The sequence below is a fragment of the Ictidomys tridecemlineatus genome, chromosome 7 (assembly GCF_052094955.1).
Source record: "Ictidomys tridecemlineatus isolate mIctTri1 chromosome 7, mIctTri1.hap1, whole genome shotgun sequence".
Classification (NCBI taxonomy): domain Eukaryota; kingdom Metazoa; phylum Chordata; class Mammalia; order Rodentia; family Sciuridae; genus Ictidomys; species Ictidomys tridecemlineatus.
This window is the reverse complement of record NC_135483.1, coordinates 40067761-40084732: the sequence shown is the minus strand read 5'-3', so window position 1 is coordinate 40084732 and position 16972 is coordinate 40067761. Positions and strand designations below refer to the sequence as shown.

Sequence of the window (16972 nt, the reverse complement as noted above, 5' to 3'; positions counted from 1 at the left end):
TAAAACTGAGGTTTAAATCAGGTAGCTATTTAAAGAAAGTGAAAGATATTGAAGGCAAGAGGATGATACCATGAGGAAAAGTTGGAAGACAAGAAAGGATGGTATATGAGGGGATTGGAAACAGTTGCCTTTGATTATAGCATTGTTAGGTGAGACAGGCAATAAAGCGTTTCTGGGCCAGCATTCCTACCTAAATCGTGCAGCTAGAAGTAGTCTAAGATATAGACATTGTAGTTTAAGAAGCAGTTCCTAGCTTCTCAACTTGATACTCCTTCCTAAATTAGCCTGAAGACACATACACGTACAGTCCACATGTAATGTCAGTTCTCCATTTCCACCTCTGTTTTCACAGGTGTCCTTTTCCTGTTTAGTATACTAAATTGGGTGGGAGAGCAGCATACAAGTTTTGAAACCAAGTGGTTTAAGTCCTCTGATTTTGTTGTATTTGAAAGTTATATTAACTATTATAGGTAACTTGCTTTTTCATGTAAATTTTAGAATCAGCTTTTTAGTGGCTAAATAGTTTGCTATAATTTTGATTCAGATTGTAATAATTATAAGTAAATTTGGAGAAAATGGCTATTTTAATATTGATTCTGTTCATGTACATAGCATACTTGTTTTATTTGTTTTTATACTCATCAGTTTGTAATTTTCATTGTACAAATCTTGCACGTTGTTGGATTTATCTGTAAATGTATGTTTTAAAAAATATAAAGTGCTGGGGTTGGGGCTCAGTGGTATTGCACTTGCCTGGCATGTGTGAGGCACTGGGTTTGATTCTCAGCACCACATATAAATAAATTAAGGTTTATCAACAACTAAAAAAAAAAATTAAAAATATATAAAGTATAATTAATTATTCAAAAGCCAGTATTTTCACTACACCAGGAATAAACCCTTTGCATTTCCTTAAACTTATGCTTAAAGTTCACATTCATATAGTAAATATTTTTTTACAATAGTAGGAAGTGAGCGAAAATAATCAATCTTTTTTTTTTTGTATGGTATTAGGGATTGAATCTAGGGGCTCTTAACCATTGAGCCACATGCAGCCTTTCCCCCCTATCCCCATCCCTTATGAGTTTATTTTTTCAATGTATAATTTGAGGCTGCAATTGGAAACATAATCCTGGAGCCTGGGGAATGGTCTGGACTAGAGATACCATTGTGGGATTCTGGAAGATAACCCAGGAATTCACAGAGTCTGGAGCTCAAGGGAATGCAACATTGGGTCCAAAAACGAATGGTGTAATAGTTACAGGGACCAGATATGGAAAGGGAAAAAAGAATGTTTTTTAAAAACGTAGTGCACAGCACTGGAAGGTAACTGAAAAATGTTTAATTGATTAGAAAATCTTTGGCTTGTCAAAGTTATTTCTTTGTAGTGATGGGAGTACAGCCAGATTGTTAAAACGAATAAGACACTTGGAGAAAAGTAATGCTTGAAGATTAGTCTTTAGGAAATTTGGGATAAATAAATGATAGAGAAAAAGATAATCTGTCCTCACTTTCTGAGATAAGCATTGCTAATCATTTAAATTAATTCTTTGTTCTGTACTGAAGATACATTTTTTTTTTTAACTCTAAGAAAAGATGACTCAGGGTATTCTGTCATTTCTTTTATAGGACTTTTCCCATGCTAAACAGCTATTTGCTGCTTGTTTGGAGTTGGTAACAGAGTTCTCACCAAAACTTCGTCAGGTCATGCTGAATGAGATGTTACTTTTGGATATTCATACACATGAAGCTGGAACAGGGCAGTCAGGGGAGAGACCTCCCTCTGACCTTATCAGTCGGGTGCGAGGATATCTGGAAATGAGGCTTCCTGGTAAGACTGATTCACAAAGTCAAATTCAGAAATTCAGTACTTAAGTGTGGGAAAAACACTAAAAAAAAAATTGACTTTTTAACTGTCTATAAAAATTATTTTTCTAACAGGATTTGGGTTTGGCATTCACTTGAGAACAGTGGGGAAAATGGAGGAAATATTTCCTAGGATTTCTGTAACACAGTACCACAAACTGGGTGATTTTACAACAAAAATTTATTGTTAGGAGCTAGATGTCTGAAATCAAGGTGTATCAGGCCTTTCTTTTAAAGGCACTTTTATCTCTTCCTTATTTCTCGAGGCTCCCAGCAATCTTTGATCTTCCTTGGTTTGTAGCTGCATCCAGTCTCTGCCTTTGTCTTTACATAGCATCCTCTCTTGTTGTTGTTTGTTTATTCTCTTCTTACAAGGATACCAGGCATTGGATTTGGGGCCTGCCTTAAACCAATATGGCCTTATCTCAATTAGTTTTATCTGCAGAGGCCTTGTTTCCAAATAAGGTCACATTCTGAAGTTCCAGGTGGCCATGAATTTTTGTGGCACTATTTAATGTGCTATAAAAGCTACATTGCAGGGTTTTTGTTGTCATTTTGTTTTGGTTTTGAAGAAGGGTCTTGCCATTTTGCCCAGGTTGCCCTGGAACTCCTGGTTTCAAGTGATCTTCCTTCCTTGGCTTAATGAGTAGATAGGACTGCTGGTATGTATTACCAAACCCAGCTTCTACTGTAGTTTCAAGATAGTCTGGTAAAGAATCATAATGTCCTTACGAATACAGGTTGAAGGTTTGTTTCCTCATCACTGCCCTAAAATGTCCTTAAATTGATTGCCAGTGGGTCAGGAGTTCACTTGTGGCCACTTTAGAACAGAGCTTGAGCACTCAGTTTCATTGATAAATATCTTTTAGTGAAAATGGGCATATTAGGCCAGATGTGGTGGTACACACTTGGGAGGCAGAAGCAGGAATATCACAAGTGTTGAGGCCAGCCTGGGCAACTTAGTGAGACCCTGTCTCAAAAAGGGGTGATGTGTAGCTCAGGTGTACCTCAGGTATAGCATGGTTGCCTAGCATGCATAAGACCTGGATTTAGTTTCTCTTCACCTCTCTTTGATTTTTAATTTTATAGGTTTTAAATTTATTTAAAGGAATTAAATCATAATCTACACATTTAATACTATAACTAATAAAATTGAGTTGTAAAGAAACGTACCTATACAGTAACAACTGTTGGCCAACTAGAGGTCTTATGAGTTAATTACATTTTAATTTCCCACAGGGGCCATGTAGTTATGAATCACATTTTTTTTTTTTAGCATTGTAGGTAGAATACCTTTTTTTGTTTTGTTTTTTTGGTGCCAGGGATTGAACCCCAGAGGTGCTTAACCACTGAGATAAATCCCAGCCTATTTTTATATATATATTTTTTTAATTTTTAATATTTATTTTTTAGTTCTCGGCGGACACAACATCTTTGTATGTGGTGCTGAGGATCGAACCCGGGCCGCATGCATGCCAGGCGAGCGTGCTACCGCTTGAGCCACATCCCCAGCCCTATTTTTATATTTTTATTTAGAGACATAGTCTCACTAAGTTGTTGAGTGCTTCACTAAATTGCTGAGACTGGTTTTGAACTTGAAATCCTCCTACCTCAGCCTCCTGAGCTGCTGGGATTAGAGGTGTGTGCCACCACGCAGGCGTAGGTATGATACCTTTGAGACATTTAATGTATCAGTCCTCTTTGATATCATAATTTTATTTTATTTTTTTGGTATTGAGGATTGAACCCAGAGGGGCTTTACCACTGAGCCACATCCCCAGCCCTTTTTATTTTGAAACAGGTCTCACTAAGTTCCTTAGGGCCTTGCTAAGTTGCTGAGGCTGACTTTGAATTTGTTATCCTTCTGCCTCAGCCTCTGGAATTGCTGGGATTGTAGGCATTTGTCACATGCCCAGCAATACCATATTTTTATAAGAATTGATCTAGTATTATGCTGGCATTAAATCTTGATGGACACATGCTTGTTATGAACATGCTTTTTAAAGATAGTTGGTTTTCATACATGATTTTTCTTAATGAAAAGAAGTTTAAAACCTTAACATTTTTTAGTGTTAGCTACATGTCAAGACATTGCTCTTAAGAACTTCAGTTGCATAACTCATTTAGTCCTCATAGCAGCTTTGTGAAGAAGCTACTGTGCATTATCCCCATTGTGTAAATAAAGTAATTGAGGTGCTGAGAGTTTAAAGCATTGCCCCAAATCACAAAGTAAAGAGAGTTAACTGGGTGTGATTTTATTAACCCCTGAGTCCAGTTTCTAAGTCTGTGCTCTTACTCTTTGAAATGGGTGGAAGTGACTTTAATTAGTAGTCTATTGCACTACACTTTTTTGTGGGGGGCTGGCTGGTGATTGAATCCTGGACCTCCCACATGCTAGGCTAACGCTCTGCCATTGAGCCACCCCCCCATTTCCTTATGACTTTTTTTGGGGAGTGGGGGTAATCAGGGATTAAACCCAGGAGTGCTTAACCACTGAAACACAGGCCCAGCCCTTTTTATTTTTTTACTTTGAGACGGGGTCTCATTAAGTTGCTTAGGGCCTCACTAAGTTGCTGAGGCTCTCTTCTGAACTCCTGATCCTCCAGCATCAGCCTCCCAAGCCAATGGGATTACGGGTGTGAGCCACTGCAACTGGTTTCTTCTGAATGACTTTTTTTTTTTTGGTAGTTGTAGATGGATAGCATGCCTTTATTTTATTTTTTTATGTGGTGCTGAGGATCAAACCCAGTGCCTCCCACGTCCAAGGCAAGCACTCTGCCAGTGAGCTACAGCCGCAGCCCCCTGTATGACATTTTTGATTTAACAGTTTGTCAGTCATATCACTTTTTTCCATTTTGTTTCATAAGAGGCTTATCACTCTGCATATAGTTTATGTAATTTCTTAATTTGCTGAATGTTCAGCTTGTCCTATTGCTTGTACTAGTTACCTGAGTTGAGCATAGACTCTGGCCTCTGCTGTTCTAGCTGTGTACCTCAGTGCCAGTGTAAGAGTTGATGTTGATAGGCATGCTTTCTCCAGAGGTCAAGAGAGGGAGAGGAGAAAGTTGTCATCTGCCACCTTCTCTTCACTCCTTTTTAAAGGAAAAGAGGCCAGTTTTGCACAAAGTAGATGCATGCCCTCTATAGAATACAGAGAAGCATTCTTTTACATGGGTTGACCTGCTTTTATTTTAAGGAACAGGAAGTGATCTTAACTGACAACAGATCCAGGCCTTTCAGTTATAGTAGAAATAAGAGGAAGATATTAATTTTTCTAATACTACTAATGTCTTTTGGCAGAGAGCTCTACTTTTCTGTAGCCAAGTAGGTTAGATTTCTATTCCTTTTTGTTTGTCAGCTGCAGCTAAATTGAATGTTAGGGCAACTCTGGCTGTTAAGAGTTTATGACAAAGCACTTGACTTTGCACTTTTAATGAATAATTCTATTGCCAGTACTTTAGGGGAAATTTAATCTCTAAATCACTGACTCTCAAGCTGAATCAGAATCCAGCTCCCTAGGTTTAAGCATCATTCCTCTGGCAAGCCAGTATTACTGATGAAGAGGTCTGAATAAAGGAAGCCTTGGAGCCAAGTCCTCCCTTCAGCAAAATGCATAGAGCAGTAATAGGCATGTATTTGGGGATCTGATTTCACTTTTTTCTTCATTCTATCTTCAGAAGATGATGCAGATAATGTATTTATATTTTATTTTGCTGTCCTTTGCATATTTTTCATCACCTCACATCCTTTTTTGGAATAAAATGTGATAAAAATAGCCATAGACACTGTCCAAGAAATATAAAAAGACTGAGGAATACAGTTATCTAGAAAAGGGGAGCTCATTTTTCCCATATTGTCTTAACATTGTTAGTTAGGATTTAATTTGGTTTCTTTTTCCTTAAGTATCTTAAAATTTGAAATTATGTACTTTAAGCTACAAACTTTTGCAACGTATTAGGGTATATTTAATTATTTCAAAGGAAATATTGTTGAAAATGGCTGATTTTTCTTGCTACTTTTTTACTTGATATTTTTTTGTAGAACAGTAAATGGTTTTTGAATGAGTAAATGACTTTTATGAGTATTACAGTTGAATCAAAAAACTTAAAAAGATAAATAGATTAACAGATTCATCGCTATTTTATATAGTTTACCTATTTTCTGTAAACATGCTAAAAATTTATACTGTACCATTTTGTACTTGTTTTACTTGTATAATTATTTTCTGCTCACTTGAATTATAAGTTTCTATAGGACAGGTATCAACTTTTACACATTTACAGTGGATTTTTGAGCTCTAAGGGATAATTTACCTGATTAATAATAATGGAGACCATGGACATGTATTGTTGGGAGATGTTAAACTTTATTATAGAAAAGTATAAAATATTAGCATTACTTTATTTTTGTTCTGTAGCTTTTTTTATTAATCATTTGAAATCTGAGCAGATATTATGATGGTTATTCCAATCGTTTGTTTTTTTTTAGATATTCCTCTTCGTCAGGTAGTAGCTGAGGAATGTGTTGCTTTTATGTTAAACTGGAGAGAAAATGAATATCTTACACTGCAAGTTCCTGCATTTCTACTTCAGAGTAATCCATATGTAAAGGTAATTAAGGTTTTTAATCTCAACAAAGTGATTATTAGAATGTTGTTGTACCTGTTTTTTAATACTACTTTGGGAATTTGACTAATTTCTGTGATACAGTGTAAGATGGGACAAATGCTTGTAGTTAAAATCATAGTATTTGACAATACATACACTTGACTTTGCCCTATAACTCTTGAAGATACAAATGCAAATAATAATGTTAACAGACAACACTTTGGTATAATCATAGTGTAGTGCGAGGTTTGTTAAGTTTTGCTTTAAGTTCTATGATTAAAATACAGAACCAGTGATGCTTCTGTACATTTTCTATTTGAACATCTTACCTTTTTTTTTTTAATCAGTTTACTGTTCTAAGTTTGATATTCCTGAATCTATATCATCTTTGCTAATTAATAACATGTTTTGTATATACCAATATGAAAGAATTTACTCATCTAGTCATGGTGGCACATACCTGTAATTCCAGCAGCTTGGGAAGGCTGAGGCAGGAGGGTGGCAAGTTCAAGGACAGCCTCAGCAATTTAGTGAGGCCCTAAGTAACTTGGCAAGATCCTGTCTCAAAAAATGAAAAGGATTGGGCATGTGGCTCAGTGGTTAAGTACCCCTGGCTTCAATCCCTGGTCATCCCATGTGGTCTCCCTGCCTGCCTGCCTCCCTTTCCCCCCAAAAAAGTTTGAGGCCAGACTCTGCAACTTAATGAGAGCCTTGGCAACTTAGTGAAACCCTGTATCAAAATTAAAAATTAAAGGGACTAGGGTTGTAGCTCAATGGTAAAATACTCTGTGTTCACTCCCTAATACTAAAACAAAACAAAAACATTGTTATACTTTATCCTTTTCTTAGGAATTTCAGACATTGGATCAGATCTCTCTATTGAGTGAACTTTCTGGGTTATGAATGAGTCCCTGATATTTAGGGTACTGATATGACTATGCTTAACAGTCTATGCTTAATCTTTAATAAACTCTCAAATGAGAGTTGTTCCAGGCTTATTGTCATTTCCACTTAACGTAGTTTGCTTCACAGTGTTAAGGCACTGAGAACTCTGTGGAGTTGTATACTAGAATAGACAGGCAAATGATTTTGTAATGAATATTTGAAGGCCTGTGATATATAAGAATACAAGAAATTGTGTTGTAGGTTAGGTTATCTTGCTGCTTCCTGCACTTCTCTGGTGTGGCCCAAAAGAATGTGTGGTGACTTTGCCAAAAGTAGTTAGAGATGCATCTCATCAAGTCATCTGATGATTGGGTTTTTTATACCTCTTTCCATAGCTGGCTCCTGCCTCTCTGGATAATGTTAAGGCAAGAGAACTCTGAAGTTCAGAGTAAGAAGAGTTTGTTCTTTAAAAGTAATAGGAGAAATTAATAAGTACTATATCTTGGGAAAGCCTGACAGAATAACATATTTTCTTGATATTGGAATATAGGGTAATTTAACCAATTTTTTTCCTGCTTTACATGTTTTCTTATTTATTTTATATATATATATATATATATATATAATTATGTAATCACAGAAAAGAAAGGAAAAATTGTAAGCATGTGACTAAATAATACCCTTTTGCAATAATGCAGAACTGTCTAGTCTGCCCCGTGGATCAGAATGGGAGGCAGTGTGGCTGGTGGTAATAGTAGATATAGTGTGGGATAAATGTCCAGGTTTTTAATATGACCTACAAGACCTTTTAAGGTATAAGTGCTTCTCCTGTAGGTGTGTTTCCCTGCACCTTGCTATGCCCGCACCAGTATCCTTGCGTGATGTTTTCTAATGCTTTTGTGTGTTCTCTGCTGGGCTGTCCTTCCCATTTTTGCCTGTTTATGTAGTTTCTCATAAGCTTTCCTTTCTCCCTAAATAAGTAAATCACTTTCTCCTCTGAATACTAGTATGCGTTGTACTAGTCCTGCTCTTACTATTGTTGACATATTTCTTGTGTTTTTATGCTTTCTTTGTTTTTGTTTTTGTTTTAGTTGTAGATGGACACAATATATTTATTTATTTATTTATTTATTTTTAAAGAGAGAGAGAGAGAGAAGAATTTTAATATTTATTTTTTAGTTTTTGGTGGACACAGCATCTTTGTTTGTATATGGTGCTGAGGATCGAACCCGGGTCGCGCACACGCCAGGCGAGCACGCTACCGCTTGAGCCACATCCCCAGCCCTTTATTTTTATGTGGTGCTGAGAATCAAACCTGGTGCCTCACACATGTAAGGCAGGCACTTTACCACTGAGCTGCAGCCCCAGCCCCCTTTTTTTGTTTTCATACTATATAAAAAATTATTTGTTCACCTGTTTTTTCCTATAAGATAGTGAGTTTCATGGGCAGTAATTTTTATATTTCCATGCCCTACATGGTGCCCCAAAATACTAGTGCTCAAAAAAAAAAAATACTAGTGCTCGAGGAGGTTTGTAGAATTTAGTTGATTTGGGAGACTTAAATCCTCTGAACCCCTGCTCCCCATCAGATCTATAAACATTGTAACAAGGTTTAGATGGAGGCCATCTCACACAACAGCATGAACACCCTATCATCACACTTGTGAACTGAAAATGATCTGAAAGTTCTTACTTTCATTTTTAATTTATATACTTAGTAAATTTAGTGATCTTCAGGTAAGCATATAATCCTTGACAATAGATAATGAATTTGAGATAAGGAACTATAGTAACCCTGGCATGGTATTGCATAAATAGCTTCATGTATTGTGATTCCAGTAATTGGAGAAGAATCTGTGCAGTGGGCATGCAGAATGAACTGTCCTGTGTATGCCTAATATCTATCACATGGTTCAAGCAGGGTTTGTACATCATTTTCACTAGATTTGGAAAGCACCAGTATTTTTCTTTTTTTATTGTTGATGGATCTTTGTTTATATGCGATGCTGAGAATTGAACCTAGTGTCTCACACATGCTAGGCAAGTGCTCTACCACTGAGACACAACCCCAGCACCAGTATTCTTGTTAATTTTCTTCAGTGTAGTGAGAGTTGTGGTTATATAGGACAATGTCCTTGTCTTTAGAAAATGTATATTGATGTATTAGGGTTGAAGTAATAACCTGTAACTTACTAGTTTAATAAAACAGTGTATGTAGATAAAAAGCAAACTGGCATAGTTTTCACAGTGTATCATTTATTGAATTAAAGCACTATTTTTTTCATAATCTGTCCCCTCCTAAGAGAAGCCACCTTAAGCAGTGGGGACCTCATTAGAATACTTTCTAGGTACAGTTTGGTGGGAACTGGGGTTTTCAGATGAACTTGAAATTATTCTTGTCACTGAACCCCTTAAACGGAGCTGTGATATATAAAATTTAATGAGTAAGGACAGAGGGCCCTCTTTTGTTTGAAATTATGGAAAGAAAATGCTGAATTTGATTTAATCTGGTTTTCTCCTCTGTATTTTGGGCCTTTCTCTTCTCTGCCTGTTGCTTTCAACTCTTTCACTATTTTGGAGTTTTTCTTTTGTCTTAGGTCATTAAGGCTGATGTTAATGAGATCAACCACTTTCTGTAATCTGTCCTTTCTTAATTCTGGCTCAGAATAGCAGTAGGTCTATCCCCAAGTGCAACCATTTTTGTTAGAGAAAAGTTGCTCTAAGGGCTGGGGTTATAGCTTAGTGATAGAGGCCCTGGGTTCAGTTCCCAGCATCAAAAAGAAAAGAAGAACAAGTTGCTTATTCCTTTTTCTGCCAACTTCAGTTTCCTTACTCATGAGTAAGGGTAACAAATGTGTAAGCATTATTTTAATGTCAGAACACAATTTACATGACAATTACCATATTTAGAGGTTTGGTTTATGGTGTTCTCTCTCCAGAAGCAAATCCTCACTTTTGGGTGGTACTAGGGATCAACCCCAGGGCCTCCAGCATGCAGGGCAAGTGTTCCACCATTAAGCTACACCCTCATATGATTTTTGATCTCTTTCCAAATACTACTTCCTACTACCTCAAAAAATTGACTTTTTATTCCTTATCTAACATTTAAAGGACAAATCCTTTGGACTTTCACCACAGTTAAGGTCATGGTGTGTGCTTTCCATTATAGACTTTATTATTATTTTTTAAAATTGTGCTGGGGATTGAGCCCAGGGCTTCATGCATACCAGGTAAACACTGCCACTGAACTACATCTCCAGCCTTTTTTGAGACAGGGTCTCATTAAGTTAACCAGGTTGGCCTCAAACTTGGGATCCTCCTGCCTCATCAGGCTCCCAAATAGCTGGGATTACAAGTGTGTGCTACCACTCCCAGCTTCATAAATTTTCTTTAAAAGATGCATCATACTATGTATATTGGGCAGTTTTATCCACACTTAATCACTTATCTTTTTGTATTCATTATCTCATTTTTTGTTCTCATTAGCTTAGTTTCTATTCTCTTAGATTACAATTCTTCAGAAATGATGAGGTTTATAAGGTAGAACTAACGGATACTCTTCCTCAAATTCAGATCTGTCACTATACTGACAGTGAGTTCTGAATTTCTCAGAAGTTTTATTGAATGCATAGCATAAAATAACTGCTTGGTATGTTTGGACAGTTACCATCTTTCTTCAGTATAACCTAATAATAGAACTGTCATGACAGTATGATATAATGGATTATCTTTTGTCTGTTTTCTTTCTGTTTTTCATGTAATAGCTTGGACAGCTTTTAGCAGCTACATGCAAAGAACTTCCTGGCCCTAAAGAAAGTAGACGGACTGCTAAAGACCTTTGGGAAGTTGTTGTTCAGATCTGCAGTGTGTCCAATCAGCACAAACGAGGAAATGATGGCAGAGTTAGTTTAATAAAACAGAGGGAATCTACATTAGGTATAATGTATCGGTATGTGTTGGTATGTTTCTATCAGTTACAAGTTTTTGCATTCTCTTTAATTTATACTATCTGAACATCTACTTTTATTCTGTATATCATAATCTTAAGGAGTCAATGGCTCTCATTTCTGATGGACTTGTTTGCATAGCCACCTTTGAAAATATTTTCTGTTTAAGAGGACAGCCTATCAATAACTGAATAATCAGCTAGAACTCAAAAATCTGAGGCTGGATAGTACTAAATGTCTGATGTTAGATGATATTAAAGAATTCTATGACTGGATTATGAAGCATGGCTTTAATTTTTGCTTGAAAAAATTAGTGTCATTTATTTAATGGTCATAACTTGGGTTTCATTCTTTAAATATTGTAAGAAATTAAAAAGTCAATTTTTGAGGTAATTGGAAGTACTAGTTGGAAAGAGGTCAGAAGTCATGAGGGAAGCTGCAGGTATAAGTCAGTGGTGGAGCACTTCTCTTGCAAGTTAGGATTATATAGATAACTTTGTGTTTCTCTATTAAAATTGGAAGAAATTTTTACTAGGTTATATTCCTTTTCATACATGTAGAATTGAACAGTTAAGAATGAACCTTCCCATATAATTTTCATACTTGAGTTTGTTTTAAAATCTGATATTAATTGTGTATACAAAAAAATATTTGTTTTTGTAGGAGTGAACTGCTTTCTTTTATCAAAAAATTACGGGTAAGTTTTATTAAAATCAATCTAATTACTTTTGTTGATTTTTGTAGAATGCTAAAATACATTGAGTGCCTCAAATGGCCGAATAGTTACTTGTTAATGTGCTCATCTGCAGCACTTCAATTCTTATTAGGGATGAGATAATCTGAATAGAGAAATTCATTTTGAATTTACCATGTTTTAGTAGTAGAGCAGGTGTTTTTTAAATTGTAAAGAACTTTCCAAGTCAGGTGCAATGGCACACACCTATAATCCCAGCAGCTTGGGAGGCTGAGGCAGGAGGATCTTGAGTTCAGAGACAGTCTCAGCAAAGGCGAGGAGCTAAGCAACTCAGACCCTGTCTCTAAATAAAATACAAAATAGGGGTTGGGGGACCACGGTTGTGATCAGTGGTAGAGCGCTTGCCTAGCATGAGTGAGGCACTGGTTCGATCCTTAGCACTACATAAAAATAAATAAATAAAAATAAAGTCATTGTGTCAACCTACAAGTAAAAAAATTAAAAGAAAAAAAATAGGGTTGGGGATGTGGCTCAGTGGTCGAGTGCCCCTGAGTTCAATCCTACAGTAGGGCTTGATGTGTTAAGCCTGGCTTTAACTTTTGCTTGAAGGATTAGGTGTCATATTTATCTAATGGTCATGACCTAGGATTTGTCCTTTAAATGTTAGATAAGGAATAAAAAGTCAATTTTTTGAGGTAGTAGGAAGTAGTATTTGGAAAGAGATCAAAAATCATATGAGGGTGTAGCTTAATGGTGGAACACTTGCCCTGCATGCTGGAGGCCCTGGGGTTGATCCCTAGTACCACCCAAAAGTGAGGATTTGCTTCTGGAGAGAGAACACCATAAACCAAACCTCTAAATATGGTAATTGTCATGTAAATTGTGTTCTGATTTTTTTTGTTTGTGTGTGTGAGATGGTGCTGGGGATTGAACCCAGGGCCTTGTGCATAGGAGGCAAGCACTCTATCAACTGAGCTATATCGCCAACCCCTCTTGATTTTTTTTTTTTTTTTTTTTTGTGAGATTAAAAATAAAGTTGATCTTGGGCTGGGGCTCAGCAGCAGAGTGCTTGCCTAGCACATGCAAGGCCCTGGGTTCGATCCTTAGCACCACATAAAAATAAATAAGTTGTGTTCGACTACAGTTAAAAAATAAATATATATATATATATATATATATATATATATATATAAAGTTGATCTTTAATATACTCTAAAGTAGATGCTAAATTCCAAAAGACAAGGGTCTTTTGAAAAAAAAATACTTGGTGTCCCTGAGATTGATAGGAGAAATATTAAAAAGATTTATGTGTATAGGGTGTGTGTGTGTGTGTGTGTGTGTGTGTATGTGTGTGTTGTGTGAACATATGCACATCATTTTAAGATTTTTTTTTTCCCTTTCTAGGAACCATTGGTTTTGACTATAATTTTATCACTGTTTGTGAAACTTCACAATGTTCGGGTCAGTATTATTTATTTATTTATATGTTTATTTTTGGCGGTGCTGTTCCAAAGCCTTGTGCATTCCCAGCAAGCACTCTATCAACTGAGCTATATTGCCAGTCCTCCAGGGTTAGTATTTTGTAATTTCATGTTTAAAAGTTTTTGAAAGACATTTCTTTTTAAATCATACTTTTTGGGACTGGGATTGTGGTTCAGTGGTAGAGTGCTTTTGCATAAAGCACTGGGTTTGATCTTAAGCACTATAGGAAAAAAAAACAAAGGTATTATACATCTACAACTAAAAAAAAAAAAATCACCCCCCCCCTTTTTTTTTTTTAAAGGAAGACATAGTGAATGATATCACAGCTGAACACATTTCTATTTGGCCGTCCTCCATTCCCAAGTAAGTAATCATTCTGCTTATGATAGATTAAATTAAATTACTTATATGTTTAATGTATATATTGTACATCATACGTATAATATGTATATTTAGTGTATATATTGTACATTAAATTAGTTTAGAAGTCATCCTGAGTTTTATGGATATCCTTAGGTAATTTAATTGAAAGGTACCACTCTGTTAGGATTCTACATACAACTTTGTGTTTCTCTATTATAGTAATTGTCTTTCTAAAAATAGGTAGAAGGCCCTAGATAGAACATCTAAGAAGTTCTGATTTTCAGTGAATAGAATTGGAAAGTCATCTATCCATTTGAAAATCATGTGTTTCATAATTCCTTATAGATCTCTTCTAATACTATGATTATCAAAGGCTTCCAGTCCCTTCAATTGCTATAGGAATTTCTTTAATTACTTTATGAAATCTGTCTTTTATCACCTGAGAATCTCAATAAAATTATGAGATAATTTTTTAGAAGAGAAAATAATTTTCATTTCTCTGAAAGAGTAAGCTTTACATTTTTTTCTTCTTATATGTAGCAACTTTTCATACAGAAGAGTTCATTTGTTTCCTGTCAAAACTTTCTTTCCTTCTCTACCATCCCTCTCAGTTGGCTTACTTTGTACTTGAAGGGTAGGTCCCTCCAGCCTCATTTGATTGCTCTTAATGGCATCTTTGAAGAAAAAAAAATTTTTTTAATATGTAGGTAAGCAGGCAGTATAGTGAACATAAATAATTTGCTTTCATCTCAATCTTAGAGATTGGAAGCAGCTCTAAATCTCATATTGGGATTTGGAGAGTCAGAGTGGGTGAATGTCCGTGCCCTTGACTTAATAAGGGTTCTTTTCCCCCCAAAGGATACCATGCTTCATGAAGCAAATGTGCATGCTCTGTAGCATTCTTGCTGCAAATTCTATCATCGTATCTTTCTAATTTTTGTGTAAGAATCAATATGTTAGATAGCAGTTCAAGAATCAAGTAAAGAGAATTTTGTTTGATATGGGGGTGGGGTACTGGAGATTGAACCCAGGGCCTCACACACACTAGACAAGTACTCTATCACTGAACAACAGCCCTTAGTTGTGCCTTTTTTTTTTTTAATAGTACTGAGAATTGAAGCCAGGGAAATTTTACCTCTGGGCTATACCCCTGGTCCTTTTTATCTTTTATTTTGAAACTGGGTCTCACCAAATTGCTGAGACTGACCTTGAACTTGTGATCCTCTGCCTCAGCTTCTGAATCCTTGGGATGACATATATGCGCCACCATGCCCAGCTGAGAGTCTCTATTGGTTCCAAAAATAGCATTCCAAGAATAATGAGAATGGCATAGGATTAAGTATTAACTATTTTAAAACTAACTGCTGTGTAAATAGAATTCTTAGACTTAACATTTTGTAGATATCTGTAAAATATAATCATAAACTAATCTAACTTATTGTCAGTAAATAGGGATTTGCTGCTAATGCCACATTTTCCCCCCCTATTGGACAGTGGTATTATGGTAAAGTCAAACACTTACGGGCAACAGAAGTACTTTGTCCAAATTTACCTTATATATGATAGAACCGTGACTTGAACCTTTTGTGTGTCTGAATCACTTTTTTTTTTTCCCCTACCACTGAGCCTTACTGCTTCTAGGAGGGAGGAGCCCTCAGCCATGTTTCTGACTTTTATCCTCACTATTCCGTCTTCTGGTTCTGTATTTCCAGATCTCCCCTCTTACCCAGGTTCAAAGTGGCTGACCTATTTCCTACCCTTTTCTTGACTCTTGCTACTACCAAAAGTACCAAAGTGTTATACTTATCACAAAATAGTTTTTCACCCCATTAGGAGCAGTATAACATCTAATCCAGGAATCATTCTCTCACAAGAAGCCATAGGTAGATTTAAGGTTACATGGCAGTACTAGTGTTTGTTTCTTCTAGAAGAAGCCCTAGTTTTTTGTGGCTTCTTCTAGATACTAGAACTTAAAAAGTATTTGGGGAAATTTTATGAGCCTCTCTCTTTTGTTGACTATAAATTATCCTCTAATAGGTAAAGGTAAGGGTTTATCACATTTATGGCCATAGAACTTTAGGCTTTGACTTTTTGTTTTTAGTAGGATATGGTTTTTGAGGTTGACTTTTAAAATAAAGATTAATGTTAAGTATCTTTCCTTTAGCCTTCAGTCTGTGGACTTTGAAGCTGTAGCAATCACAGTGAAAGAACTAGTTCGATATACACTCAGTATAAATCCAAACAACCATTCCTGGTTAATTATTCAGGCAGACATTTATTTTGGTAAGTAAAATGTTTGGTTGCCTATTTTGCTTTGGTAACACTATTAGAAGTAAATGTAAATATATTACACAGTTTATTACAGTATTTATTAAACTCTCTAGGTACTCTTGCTATTATTTGTATTCTTGGAGATAGATTCCCCTCCCCTTGATTATATTGATTATATGCTAAAATTGATTATATTGATTATATGCTAAAATTTTCCAAGTTGATATGAAGTTTTTAGTATTTCTTTTATTGTATAGATTGAATGAAAATTCAGACTGGTATCATTTCAGGATCTTTTTTCTAGAAGTCGATTTTTTAAAAGAGAAAATTCAAAATTTGAAGGTGGAAGGATAGTATAATGAACTCCATTCAGCTTTCATAATTTACTCATGGTCAGTCCTATTTCTTCTGTACCCTTATCTAGATCTTTCCACTCTTCTCCAAATTATTCTAAAGTAAATAATTGCTAACTTTAAAAAAATTATTTATTTTTAGTTGTTGAAGGACCTTGATTTTTTTTATTTATATACAGTGCTGAGTCAAACCCAGTGCCTCACACATTCAAGGCAAGTGGCGCTTTACCACTGAGCCACAACATCAGCCCTAATTGCTGATTTTTAATGTTCATTTTCACCCCAGCCCGCAAAGAGTTTAATCACCAAGACCTTAAATGTTTATTTGCAGAATAAATATATTGATTCTGGGGTCTGCAGTTGTGGCTCAATGGTAGAGTGCTTGCCTAGCATGCATGAGGCAAACTGGATTTGATCCTTCGCACCACATAAAAATAAGGATACTGTGTCCACCTAGAGCTAAAAAATGAATATATATATATAAAATTCTGAACTACCTCAAAA

The 16972-nt window shown here is 35.8% G+C and overlaps 1 protein-coding gene and 1 pseudogene across 2 annotated transcripts in view; one reads left to right on the top strand and one right to left on the bottom strand.

Moving 5' to 3' along the window:
- Ints8 (integrator complex subunit 8) overlaps window positions 1–16972 on the top strand; it is an 83097-nt gene that overhangs the window by 27463 nt on the left and 38662 nt on the right. For both annotated transcript variants that reach the window (XM_040293845.2, XM_005328666.5), the window contains exons 15-21: window positions 1630–1831; window positions 6355–6476; window positions 11123–11307; window positions 11969–12002; window positions 13404–13460; window positions 13783–13844; window positions 16009–16127. In XM_040293845.2, coding sequence (XP_040149779.1) covers window positions 1630–1831; window positions 6355–6476; window positions 11123–11307; window positions 11969–12002; window positions 13404–13460; window positions 13783–13844; window positions 16009–16127 — 781 coding nt within the window. The remainder of the gene's footprint in view (window positions 1–1629; window positions 1832–6354; window positions 6477–11122; window positions 11308–11968; window positions 12003–13403; window positions 13461–13782; window positions 13845–16008; window positions 16128–16972) is intronic.
- On the bottom strand, window positions 8942–9037 carry LOC120883843 (small nucleolar RNA U13; annotated as a pseudogene).